The following is a 13455-nucleotide window of genomic DNA, read 5'->3' on the forward strand; positions in this document are numbered from 1 at the left end:
GTTAGCGCCAGTTTGCTGCACTAGTAGAGAACTCGGTATTAGTCCCGGTTGGTAGGATGCAAATCTCCCGAAAATCCATCCGGGACAAAAGGGAGGGTCTTTTGTCCCAGGTCACTCAACCCGGACTAAAGACCCCCTTTTATCCCGGTCGGTAATACCAACCGGGATAAAATAGGTTACCATGCCAGGCGCTGCAAAAAAATATCCCGGGAGGGGCCCCCCACACGCGCACGTTACAAGTCACACGATTTTTCACGCAAAATATGCGCGTGCGCGCTGCGTGGGATTCGAGCCCACAACCTCCAACCTCGCGCGTAGCTTCCTTACCATCCCACCTACACAGCACATCTAACTATATAGGGAATGTAATCCTTTTTGTATTAACTCGTGGGGACCCTTTTATCCCGGTTGGAAACACCAACCGGGATAAAAGACCCCATTTTATCCCGGTTGGTATTACAAACCGGGATAAAAGGGTTTGAGGGATTTAGTCCTCTTTTAGCCACCCCGTTGGGGACCCTTTTATCCCGGTTTGAAACACCAACCGGGATAAAAGACCCCCTTTTATCCCGGTTGGTATTACAAATCGGGATAAAAGGCTCTCGACCCTTTTTTTATCCCGGTTGGTGTTTCAAACTGGGATAAAAGACCTCTCAGGGTCTTTTTTTTCCACTAGCCTTTGCAACCGGGATAAAAGATCCTGGTTGGTGAGCCCCACACCAGTGACCGAGCTTTAGTCCCAGTTGGTGAACCTTTTGTCCTGGACCAACTTTAAACCGAGACAAAATGGAGCGCATGGAATGTGAGTTCTCTACTAGTGCTGGTTGTACAGCCCTTGAAATTGATTAGTGTGGTACTGAGACTAATAACTCTTACTAATCAGTTTTCGAATTCTTGACTCTAATTCCTAGCATGGATACTCAAGGATAAACTTTTTAATTTGCCAAGCGGTAAATATATTGTCCGGTGTAGCGGTTGAATTGTATATAATATTTAATATGATCAGGTTATAACTCAGCCCACAGTGAATATGGTTAGTTTCATTTTCTCTCCTATATTAACGTGACAGCTTCTTAGTGTCTAGTATTAACATAGTAATGATATAGTACAATAAGGTTAGTCTATACTAATATAGATAGATAAATGTGCTAAGTGGTTGATTGGGCCCAAAACAAGTTTTCTCTTCTGTGCATCACGCTCACGGGTCTTGTTAGCCCATTAGGCTAGCCCACACAGCACCCGCTAGCTTTGGGGGCCCTATATATCTTTTGGAAGATGTATAAGAAGATGTATAAGAAGTATAATTATAAGTCCACGAAAGCCCATCACAATACGCTTTACCGGCCCAGCAATCCGCACCACCTAGCGCACCAATGCAGCAGCCAGAGCAAGCCAGAATCCTATCATCTTCCGGAAGATTTTATTGGAGTTATCTTCCAATATTTAAGATTAGTGCAATAAATGAGGTCCATCAAATCCAATCAAACCCAAATCCTAGCCTCACTCCCCTGCGCCCCCCCCACGCGGGGCCCACACCACCACGTCGCCGCCGGCCCCGCCCGGCCCTGCTGCCTTCCTGTGCCGCCGCGGCTCCCCTATAAAGTTTACATTATAAAAGAAAAAAAATAATAATTAAATTATGGATCAAAGATTGCAAAGTTTAAATGTTGATATGCGTGTGTGCCTTATAAATAAAAACGGAGGGAGTAGGAACAAGACTATAAAATTCCCAAAACAACGCAATCAACACAGTAGCAAAACGGTCAAAGTAATAAGAGTTGAAATGACACATTAATTGCCTAATTAAAAAATGTAATCTAGATTAAGCTAGCCCACCATGAAAGCACATAGATCTTTATTTTTTTTAAATAGGTCATACAATTTAACTTGGTGGGTAATTTTTTCAAATAAGTAGGCAAAAGAGCCATTGGTTAGTGAAGTTAGTTGACAATCGTCATATCATATTCATAGTCTAAACCTATAACATCAAGAAAGAAGAAGTAAAGCCCAGTCTTGGCACATAGATAATAAATAACTAGGCTAGCAAAAGTGCAATAACAACAACAAACTACAACCACGATGAAGCAACAAAAACATGTGTAGCCAAAAAACATTGGCTAGCAAAATGTTAAGGGAAAACCTCACAGCAACCTCACAGCAACCTCACAGCTACCTATACTTGAAAAGGTCCAGTGGCAGCTGCTCCTTCAGGCTTTCCGTATAGCCATGAATTGCATCTTGAATGAGTTCCCTGTGGATCCCTAAAATGCCCAAAACAATATGTTGTATTTGTATGATAGGTAATAAAATTCTTAATGTTTAGTTTGTTCATGATTTTTTTAGATAAAGGAGCAATATCCGGCCTTAACATTCACAAGTGAATGACTGCAGCACGTTCATGATGAAATAAGTAAAAATCACAAAGATCCTAAACCATGGAGATAAGGTTTTCCATGCTTGTAGGAGTTAGGAAGAAAAAAAAAGTTGTGAATCGTGATGCTGCGGAACTACACAATTATCATGAACTGTAGGCAGCAATAGGTGAATATAGTGCAGCTTTGTTTTATCACCACTCTATTTTTGAAACAACAAAGACCTACAACTTGTCTAAACGGATAGTTGATCAAATAAACAAAGCTGTTGATGGACATCATCTACATCTGTTTGTTTCTGCCTCCAGCAGCATAAACCTCTAAACTAACCGATAGGAAATCGAACCATGTACATCACAAGCATCAAGTGGATCTCTAGAGTACATTTGTACACGGATCCAACTCCTTCCAAATCGCTCGTCGTCCATTGGCATCAATGCACGGCCAAAGTTGACATCTACCTAGGACTACAAAACAAGAAGCACGGCAGTCTCCAAGTCGACGTCGCGCGCCTCCAAAACACTGGCAACAGATGATGAATTCCTCGCAGCTTCTGATCTCCTCTGCAGGAGCGGCTAACTCAGCAATCTACCAATCTCAATGGAGCTTGCCGCAGCAGAGAAACCTCGGCACCGTTCTTGCGTGCACCCTCTCCTTCCTGGCCGCGGCCATGTCCAGCGCCGGCGGCGTCGGCGGCGGCTCGCTGTACGTCCCGATCCTCAGCATCGTCGCGGGGCTGGGTCTCAAGACGGCGACAGCGTTCTCCACGTTCATGGTCACGGGGGGCACGCTGTCCAACGTGCTCTACACCCTCTTCCTCCGAGGCGGCGGCGGCGGCGGCCGGCAGCCGCTGATCGACTGCGGCATCGCCGTGGTGTCGCAGCCGTGCCTGCTCCTGGGCGTCAGCGCCGGCGTGGTGTGCAACGTCGCGTTCCCGGAGTGGCTCATCACCGCGCTCTTCTCGCTGTTCCTCGCCTTCGCCATGTTCAAGACGTACGGCGCCGGGGTGCGGCGGTGGCGCGCCGATACGGTGGAGCTAGGGAGGATCCCGGACGAAGCGGCGGCGGCTGAGGCTAACCTTGTACTGTTTTCAAGGATGCCACATCATCCCATGAGGTGTATTCTCATGAATGAAACATGGAATCCCAGTGCACAATTTCATTTCACGATTTCATAGGATGCTCATGACATTTAATTGCGAGGCATGTGATTGGATATGGTTAGATGAAATGAAACTCTATAGTCCCCAATGCAAGTTTCAATAGGTTTCATAGTCTTGGAAACAGTGTATACACAGTTTCATCCTGATGAAACTCCTTCCCTCTCTCACTTCATAACTAACATGCCATGTCATCACATATGCTGATGTGTCACCGTATTTAATGTGCATGAAACCTCTATGAAACTTCCACTGGGATTAGCCTGATGAGGCGCTTCTTGGACAGAACGGAGGCAGTGGCGGCGGTGGCCGGTGTCAGTGGGTGGGCTTGGTGGTGCTTGTCACGGTCTGGCTCAGCTTCTTCGTCATGCACTTGTTCATAGGAGGTGACGGCGCCGAGGTATGACCGTATGAGTTGACTTGAGCTTTATGCTTCCCTGCCATTCGTGAAAAATAAATTCATTTTGATCCAAAAATTTTATAAAGTGAACTCATACCAACGAATTTCTAACTTTCCCATCAATTATTGACACCTAGTTCTAGTGAGTCACATGAAAATCCATGTTTCAAAATTTTACAAACTGTGAGGACACATCTTCAATTCTTGATCTGTTTCTTCAGGGGGCCTTTGGCATAAAGCCCTGTGGAGTTGCATACTGGCTCATCACCGTGGCCCAGATCCCTGTCGCCGCGGCTTTCACTGCGTGCATTGGGCACCACAGGAGAAAGTCACAAACTCAGAACGGCGCCATCGTTGATCAGGTACTGCATTATTACCATCGAGCTAACATTTGTTACCAAAAAAGTACACAAATCTGTCAGTTTCCAGTGACAACCAACCGTGCTTGATGACAATCGCAGGCGATTTCGGCGAGCAACAAGCTGGACGCGTTGCCGGCGTACGTCTTCCCGGTGGCCGCTCTCCTCACCGGCGTCATGAGCGGGCTCTTCGGCATCGGCGGAGGCCTGCTTCTCAACCCTGTCCTCCTCCAAATCGGTGTTCCCCCAAAAGTAAGAGCCCATCAGTTCGTTGTTCCCTGTTCTGCAACTTGAAATTGGGATCCCCATTTCTGAACTCTGACTTGTTGGTTCAGACGGCGTCGGCGACGACGATGTTCATGGTCCTCTTCTGCGCCTCGATGTCCATGGTCCAGTTCATCATCCTGGGCGTCCAGGGGATCGCGACCGCCCTGGTCTACGCCGCCACCTGCTTCGTGGCGTCCGTCGTCGGGCTGGCCGCGATCGAAAGCGCCGTAAGGAGGTCGGGCAGGGCCTCGCTGATCGTGTTCATGGTCGCCGGCATCCTGGCCCTCAGCGCCGTGGTGATCGCGTGCTCCGGAGCCGTCCGCGTCTGGGAGGAGTACACCAGCGGCCAGTACATGGGCTTCAAGATGCCCTGCTGAAGAACAGAGCCAACTGCAACAGCTAGCATTTATGTGTTCTTTGTTAATCTGCATTAGCCAAGTTGTTAAAACTCATTGTCAGAATAAACACTAATGATGTTGTGACAAATGAAGTGACCTGAACCTTTTTATTACACTTTTGAGATATTCCACTGGTAATGTAAACAAATGACAATATTGCTTGTTAATTGCTCTCTCCTTCTCTCTCACACACAAAGCAATGAAACGAAACACTAACACCTTCAACACTTGACGAGACGAACAGAGGCGCACGCGAACGCCAACACCAACACCACATCAGCAGTTCAGGCGCGCGGAGGCGCCTGCAGGTTCCTGGCAAGGATGCCCTCGAAGGTGATCCCCGGGCCGAACGCCAGGATGAGCCCCCACTCGCAGTCATCCCCGTCGCCGTCCCCGGCCGCGGCCGCCGCCTTCCTCCGGCGGGTCTCCTCCACCATGTTCTCCAGCACGTACACGATGGTGTTGCTGCTGGCGTTCCCGAAGTCCCTGAGCGCGCACCGGCTGGCGCGGAGCTTGTCGCCGCCGAGCCCCAGCCGGCCCTCCATCTTGGTCAGGATCGCCGGCCCGCCGGGGTGCACCGCCCAGAACATGTCGTCGTAGCCCATCTCCTCCTCGCCGCCGCCGCCCTCCCGCTCCGCCATCAGCTTCCGGCAGAACTCCTCGACGTGCGCCTCGATGATGTGGGGCAGCTCCCGCCCCAGCTGGAACTTGATGCCCTCCTCCGTCAGCCGGCCCTCGATGGTCTTGTCCGTGCCGGGGAGGAAGCACTGCAGCGCCGAGTGCAGCTCGAAGAGCGGGCGCTCGTGCGGGGCCGGGTCGGCGCCGACGACGGCGGCGCCCGCGCCGTCGCCGAAGAGGGCGACGCCGACGAGGTCGTAGGGGCGGTCGGCGCTGGGCGGGCGGAACCCGACGACGGTGGTCTCGGAGGTGGCGAGGAGGACGCGCGCGCCCGGGCAGCTCTCGGCGAGGCCCTTGGCGACGCGGAGCCCCGCCACGCCGCCGGAGCAGCCGGTGAAGGCGAGCATGACGCGGCGGACGTCGGGGCTGAGGCCCATGGCGCGCGCAAGGTGGAGGTCGCCGCCGGGGAACCGCGCCTCGCTGGAGGAGACGTAGACGAGGTGGGTGATGGAGGACAGCGCGCCGCCCCAGGAGCGGACGCATGCGAGCGACGCCTCCGTCGCCATCTGCGTCACCGCCTTGTTGGAGATGTCCAGACGCTGCTTCATCGTCGGCAGGCCCTCCTGCGCCAGCTCCGGGTAGCTCTTCAGGATCTCATCCGACATCACCACGTACCGGGTCTTCACCGTCGTCGTCTTGCCTGCGATACCGAGTTTATCACATCTGAATCCATGGAAAAACAGATCACCAAGAAGTCTTGACAGATCCAGCGAGTGCATTATTGTTACAGAGTCTGGTGAGCTTCTCCTTGAGCTCCGGGTCGTCGCAGTTGGTGTTCTTCATGAAGCCATCGACGACGTAGTCCTGCATCACCAGCTGCTGCGGGAAGGCGTGGCCGAGGGCGAGGATCGTGGCCTTGCCGGGGTTGGGGGCCATGGACGACGCCTGCTTGGCAGCTGCCGTGTCGAGGTCGTTGCTCACCATCGTCCTGTGAACGAAGTTGTTCCTTTGCGGGAATACAAGGGAGAAATAATGGTGATTGGTGAGTACCAGAGATCGATCAGCTAGCTAGAGGTTGAAGATGCAGCATGTGGAGACTGTGCACATATATAGCTTATTCTGCTCACGACTTGGATACTGCAGTTGGGAGGCAACAAGTGCATGGTAACTCTAAAGCATGGTTGGTGCCGAGCAGATGAGCTATTGGTTATTTACTAGTAAACCTCACTCTTTCGAATGCGTACGAGCGCGACTGGCCAAGTAAAAAAACTGTAGAAAGGTGAACCAAATATGCTGTGGATACTCCCCAAAAACATTTAGACTTGCTCGACTTCACTCTGAATGAAATTGTTTTTCCTTTTGTTCTCCTCGGATAAATTTGGTTTTAAGTTTAAAATATGACAGGGTGATATATGACCCAATACCTTCAAGGAGAGAAACCTATTATGTCTTCACCTTCGCTTCTAGAGCTCGAAAGGCTGGTTCGGAGTCCGGACGCTAGTGCTCGGATGGCTGGTTGAGGTAGGATTCAAGAAATCAGTTCTGCGATGTTTTTGACCAGTTCGTTACGGTAGTGCAAACTTGACGCTCCATTTTGATGAACCGAATTTCGTCATAAATTTGTCACAAAACTTTATTTATAATGAATTTGACCTTCATAGTGACGAAAGGCGTTCATCATTGAAGCTATGGTTTCCACTAGTGTCATTTTCAATTAAAATAAAAATCCCATTGTAACATTCTCATGCATTACCATATCACATGACCTTACTTCCTCAATAAGAGATCCTTGCCTAAGGGCATCAACAACGAGCTTGACCCTAACCGTGATCTAATATGAATTACAAATATTTCATTACATCATCCATCTGAAGTAAAACCAATCGAAGTATTCAATGCAATGTAAAATAGATTATTGCATAGTAAATCGAAATCAGAACCACAATAATATAAATTCTTCTAACATTTGAGATCACCTACACCAACATAATAGTTTCCTTCTTCAACAATAAAAAAGTAACTAGCAGAACAAGCCACCTTCAAGAGAAGTTTGATTCATAATCATGAAGAGAATGTGCAGCATGTTGAAATTGCCACTGCAACAAGCTGAACAACCTTCATGGTTGAAGCAATGGATGCATGAAAACTATAGCAGGAGACGGATAACTAATAACGTGCCCCATACTTATGCCCTGCCAGTATTGACAAGAAGTTAAGTAGACAAACTGAAGGCAGCAAAATTATTGTTCTTTCTCTTTTATCGACACCTTAATTAAAAAGCAACGCATCGAACAGGTTCATGCATGCGCGACAAATAAAATACATTAACTATTTTAATACATTTTCATATTTCAAAATTTAAGGCAGAGATACTCTTACAAGCTTATAAAATCACAATGAAAAATCTATATATTTTCTCCAAAGCATGGTCATGTAACTTGTTTCCATACAACATTGAGCTTCCACAAATCAACCATTTGGAGTGAAAAAGTAAAAATCTTTAATGCAATAAAAAAATATGTTCTTGAACAATAAATCAAAACTAGAATAGCAACAACATAAATTCTTGCAACATTTGAGATCACACGCATGAAAGTTATAGCAGGAGGAAGACAACTAGTAACGTGTCTAGTATTTCAGTCACGCGTGACGCTTGCCCCTGAACATTACCATAGCTGAAAAGACGATGCATAGAACATGTTCATATATACATCGGATCTCAGGTTTGCTAATTTTAAGCACCGGAAAATATTTCACACTTAGTCTCCTAAAGCTGCAAACTATATAGCTAAATTGCTATAGCATCAAAATCGTTGGATACTGATCCGAAAAATTAAATTCCATTAAATTTAAAATTAGCCGCCGTACTGTGCTGAAAAATATAATCAAACCGAGGCAAACTGTAAAAATTGGGATGAGTAAATCACGGTGAAAGAGGCCCAAATAGGCATGCAACAAAGCACTAGTAACAAGATTACTGCAAGTAAAACATTATAATATTCCATAACATAATGCAAAATCCACGACAAATCTTTTGCAGAGAACAAATTCACAACAAATCATTAAGCATGGGTGAAAATAAAAGTTGTGACAAAGGTTCTGATTTCTGAAAAGGAGGATAACCGGTCGATGACAAAGGTTCGATGAACACCAAAATCTATCCCATCTGCTGTACGAAGGAAAAATGATAACTGAGTCTAAATTTAATTCTCTCAACTAATCCCAAATGCTTGAAACCTCACATCAAGCTGGCGACGACGATTTTGGCCTTGACGGCGGCCTTGATCTTCTTGATTGCACGGCAGAGCAGCCCGCCGACATCGTCAAATGCCCTGGCGGTGTGCTCGCCGGACGGGGAGCCGGGCAGCAGTGCCTGGCATGCCACGGTGAGAAGAGCCCCCGCAGTGTTGCCGTCGCCGACAGGAGCCTCGGAAGTGCACGGAGCGTGGCGGCGAGCCTTTCCGTGGCCGTCGGGGAGGACGGCGAACCCCGACGGCAGGAGGAAGTCGACGGAGGCGTGGTCGCCGCCGTTCATGACCGCACGCATCCTCTCCTCTTCAACTGGAGCGTAGACGACAATGGAGCACGACGCGTCGGTGCGCGCCTCTTGCAGGATCAGCATCTTGCTGTTGATCCCATCAGTCACCTGTGAGAAAAAGAAAATCGATTCAGATATTCAGTGAAGGTTATTACTCATTACTGTAACGGATTGCTCTGATTAAATTTCTAGAATTGAAAACTAACGTTGGGGCAGAGGACGGAGACGGCATTGCCGTCGAGATGGCCCGTGGCGACGGAGCCCAACTCCTCCACCGCGGCGCCATTGGCGAAGGTATCCCACTCGCCACGGCACTGGCCATTGCAGAGGTACTCGAACACGAGCTGCGGCGGCGTGTTTGGCAGCCACACCGTGGTGCTGGAGCTGAGCACCAGGCCGGCCGGCTCTCCGTCCATGCTGCCAGCTTTCTTCCAGGTCACCATGCGCACAGCTGCGGCGATCCTCTCGGCACCGGTGCCGTTGCTGCCATGCCACTCGTCGATGCTGCTTGACGGCTGAGTGACCGGCCCGGAGACGGCCGAGTAGAAGCTGGCCATCATCCGTTGGGCCAGCTCCATGATTCCCCTCCTTCCCATCGGCGAAATGGTCCCTGTGGTGAAAATTTTCAGACCATGTCTAATTCAAGTGACTCCTTATAATCCATAAGGTTAATTGTTTATAATCCAAGTGTGAAACCAGAAGGTTCTGTGGTTTCCTTCTTGGCGATCAATGACTCACCTGTGTTGTGGCTGCTTCTTGGAACATGGCTGGAGTGTAGAGCGGAGAGGTACTCGCACTGCCTCTGGAGCGACGCGAGCCAACGTTGTGCGCCGTGAGCTTTCCCAGAGCGGAACAGTGGCTTGAACATGGTCGGCACGGTGGTCTCGTCGTACTCCGCGTGCACAACCCATGTGACCTGCAATGCACAAAATAATTTAAAGTGCTGTACAAGAATGTTGCAAAATCACAAGCTTTCCAACAAAATTTATACGATAAGAGCACATTTTTGGGGAAAACAACACAAAGCATGAAAGCTGTCGATTATATTCTGAAATAGAAGAAGAATTATAAAGAGCTAGCACCTTGCAGTAGCCATTGCCCATGTCCTCAACAAGGCAACCAGATGGCAGCAGCCTGCAGCCCTTGTGCCATGCCTGCATGACATCGCTGTCAACATTGAGATCAACCTTGCGGCTACCTTCGAGTCCAAGGATGGCGTCAACGGACACGTCCATCACAGCCCAATGCCCCTCCGCCGTCAGCTTGCTATACCTCAAAAAGTTCACGCTGCGGTTGCGCAGGCGTGGCGACTGCACCCACAGGTTTGCATTCATCTGCAAGTGCTCCACAAGCCAAAATTAATGAAGCCCGACGGTCGCTGGTGTTCGATCACGATCAAACATTAACACATGCACGAATACATATGTGTGTGTGTGTGTGAGCTCACCAGCTGAATTAGCCCGTTGTGCGGAGCGAAAACACCAACGTTGACGACATTGCCGGCGGTCGCACCTGCCACTACACCGGGGAAAGTCTCGGACCACCGGTTCTGCAGAACAAACATGCATGACAACCATGAACAGAGTCAGAAACTCAAAATTTTAGTGAAAAATTAATGAATTTTCATAGGGGCCTGCACACCCCCCCACCCCCACTAACGACAATGCTTGTTTGGATCGAAGAGGATTGGAAGGGAATAAAAGGGATTTGAGTCTAAAATGAATTAATTTTCTCTCCAATCCCTCCTATTCTATTTCAATCCACTATTATCAAATAAGCATTTCGGATGCTGGATCGAAGCAGATGGTTACTATTACACTTACCGCATCTGTAAGGATGCCGACGAGGTGGGCGGCGGCGCCTCTAACCACGCCGGCCTCTCTAGTAGCCTCCCTGACGAACCCATCCGGGCAGGTCCCGAGAAGCACCGGGAACGTTCTCTTCTGGTACACCTGACAGTTAAGCACCTCGCCGTCGGGGGTCAGCACCCACAGTGGCTCCCCTTTGGTCGCGAGCATCAGGAACTGGTCCATGGAAGCCTCCGCATGCCGGAGAAGAGCGCCCCTGCCCTCGACGGCGGCGGAGAGCATGGAGTGGGTGGAAGCGGCCGGAACCGGGCGTCCGGACGGCGGGGGCGCCTCCGCCTCGAGTAGGATCTTGTGGAGCAAGGCGGTGGCGCGCATGTGCTCGTCCCTGAGCCTCGCGTTCTCTGCGAGCAGGCGCCGCTTCTCCGGCGACGGCTCGGCGGGCGCCGTCCCTCCGCTGCACGCGACGCATGACATCGTCAGCATGGCATGGCGGAGTGACGCATTCTCGGCCATCAGCGCGGCGTGCTCTTGCTGAACCGCCTTGGTATCCTGCACCTGGGCCTTCGCCTGTAGCAGTTTTTTTTTAAAAAAAAACTGTAACTGTCAATTCTTTTCACAACTGCACGTTCCTTTTAGATGATAGCTGATGACTGGGGGCATGCTTGACCATGGGATGGAATTTATAACAGTGCACAAATATAGATTTCAAGAACTTGTTGCAGACGTGCATAGCATCGTTGTAAGATGAACAGAAAGATGTGCTACCTGCATCTGAGCGCGTTGGTTTTGGAACCAGAACCGAACCTGGCTAGCCTCCAAGCCAATCTTAGCGCCGAGAGCGCGCCGCGCCTTCTCATCAGGGTGGTCACACTGCTTGTATGCACTTCACAACATAGAAGATGGATCAGATCAAGCATTTTCCAGTCCTAAAACACAGAATAATTCTTTTTCATTTAGCGGTCATGTATTACGCTTTGAGTTCTTGGATCTGCTCCGCAGCGTGGCGCTTCGGACGCTTGGACGGCGCCTCTGGAATGTAGACGTCGTCATTGTCGTCGTCTACATTAGCTGAATCAATGTTCATTTGGTCCTCGGGTCCTAGCAGGCTGTGCAACACATCCTCATTGTTGCTCCGTTGCTGGTTTCCCTCGTTGTCCATGGGCTACCTTATAGAACAAATTTAAAGGATGTAATTGGTGTGCGAGAAATGAAATGGAGTATAGTCTAGAAGGAACCATTGACTTAACTGGTTGAGTTACAGTTCCTATAGAAGTAACAATGAAAGTTGCACAAAGAAGGTACAACAAATAGACAAAAATATATTATATATGCACCATATAAATTGAGAGTAGCAGTAAAACACAGAAATTTCATGCGAGCACCTTAGAATACTGAATAAACCATGAGTTTGTCCAAAAAAATTACCTGTAGTGAAGTGTCGCTCGCTTACAAGCACCGCCGAGAGAAAAAACTATTTGAATACGCGGTGTGGTAGGGACTTGGGCAGGAGGAGATGAGAACTCTGTAGATGAAAAAGCTATGCTATTGACTATTGCTATTTAAGGTGTCTATAGCCATTATTGCCCATCAAAAGTGGAAGCAATAACTGGACTATATGAATGCAATAATTTCTGGAAGCACATACTTTTAGTATGTAATAGAATACTATTAAACAATGATACATATAAACATACATGCATTAATTTCATTGAATGATGTGGGTATCTTCTTCTTGGCATTTATGTCTTTATATGCTTCATCATGGCATGCTTCATTCTAGGTTGTCCCAACTAGCATTGGTTCACAACTTTTGTTTTCGCACAATTTGAGGATTAGAATGCTTTTTGGCAATTCCTAAATGTGCTCCAAACAATGCTTTCAATTTATCTACAAGTGACATCGAGAAAAGAAGGTCAACATAAATAACAATACAAGGAATCTGCTGATCAGTGATGAACCAAAATTTTGTTGGCCCCTTTCTAGCCCAAATGAGATTTCCATGCGATGTTTTTCACCGAAGAAAAGTTTGTTGGATGCCATATTAGGCCGAATTTTTTGTGTACAAGTTCAAAGATAGATGGATAGAATGAAATGTGTACAACTCACAAAATACCAATGTTTCCCAACATCAACACATTGCACGTAACTAGGCCCTAGAATTGCAAAGCATGCTTCAGCTGAGGGAAGAATTGGGACCTGGTGTTGATTGCTGAAGTATATCAGTTGAGCAATGAGGTCATGCAATTACTGTGTGGTGATCTAGAAAGCATGAAGCTCTTTTTACAGGGCCTTCAGTATCATTTCTAGTGTTTTGCTGTAGTTCTCAAGGTACACATATTCGTGCTGTTCGATCAGCGATCTTTTACTAAAGTTGTGCCCTCCCTTGTCTCTCAGTCTCAAGATAAGCATGAGTCTCTTCTACCTACAATGTAGTCCACACTTCAGTCCTTTCCTTCAAGGGTGGATGAATGCCAACAACTTATCGAAATGTCCTACTTCATCATATTAGCCGTCTTCGCTTGGCCTCCAGGTTCAG

General features: G+C 48.3%; 3 protein-coding genes across 3 annotated transcripts; 1 reads left to right on the forward strand and 2 right to left on the reverse strand.

Annotated features, from left to right (window-relative positions):
* The first annotated feature begins 2904 nt into the window (after positions 1–2904).
* On the forward strand, positions 2905–4955 carry LOC117844100 (sulfite exporter TauE/SafE family protein 2). Its single transcript, XM_072291794.1, has 5 exons — positions 2905–3453; positions 3794–3931; positions 4153–4293; positions 4393–4542; positions 4626–4955. Exons 1-5 carry the CDS (start codon positions 2905–2907, stop codon positions 4932–4934), a joined length of 1287 nt encoding a protein of 428 aa, XP_072147895.1. The 3' UTR covers positions 4935–4955.
* Positions 4956–5048: 93 nt separating this feature from the next.
* Positions 5049–6749, reverse strand: LOC117845860 (type III polyketide synthase B). The gene is made up of 2 exons (XM_034726941.2): positions 6362–6749; positions 5049–6273 (listed from the first exon to the last, which is right to left on the reverse strand). Exons 1-2 carry the CDS (start codon positions 6555–6557, stop codon positions 5240–5242), a joined length of 1230 nt encoding a protein of 409 aa, XP_034582832.1. The 5' UTR covers positions 6558–6749; the 3' UTR covers positions 5049–5239.
* A 2062-nt stretch (positions 6750–8811) lies between these two features.
* LOC117844101 (homeobox-leucine zipper protein ROC6) lies at positions 8812–12078 on the reverse strand. Its single transcript, XM_034724875.1, has 8 exons — positions 11891–12078; positions 11685–11802; positions 10935–11486; positions 10559–10660; positions 10194–10445; positions 9843–10027; positions 9318–9717; positions 8812–9219 (listed from the first exon to the last, which is right to left on the reverse strand). The coding sequence occupies exons 1-8, from the start codon at positions 12076–12078 to the stop codon at positions 8812–8814; spliced, it is 2205 nt and encodes a 734-aa protein (XP_034580766.1).
* Between the last annotated feature and the right edge of the window lie 1377 nt (positions 12079–13455).

This window comes from Setaria viridis, chromosome 2, assembly GCF_005286985.2.
Source record: "Setaria viridis chromosome 2, Setaria_viridis_v4.0, whole genome shotgun sequence".
Lineage (NCBI taxonomy): Eukaryota > Viridiplantae > Streptophyta > Magnoliopsida > Poales > Poaceae > Setaria > Setaria viridis.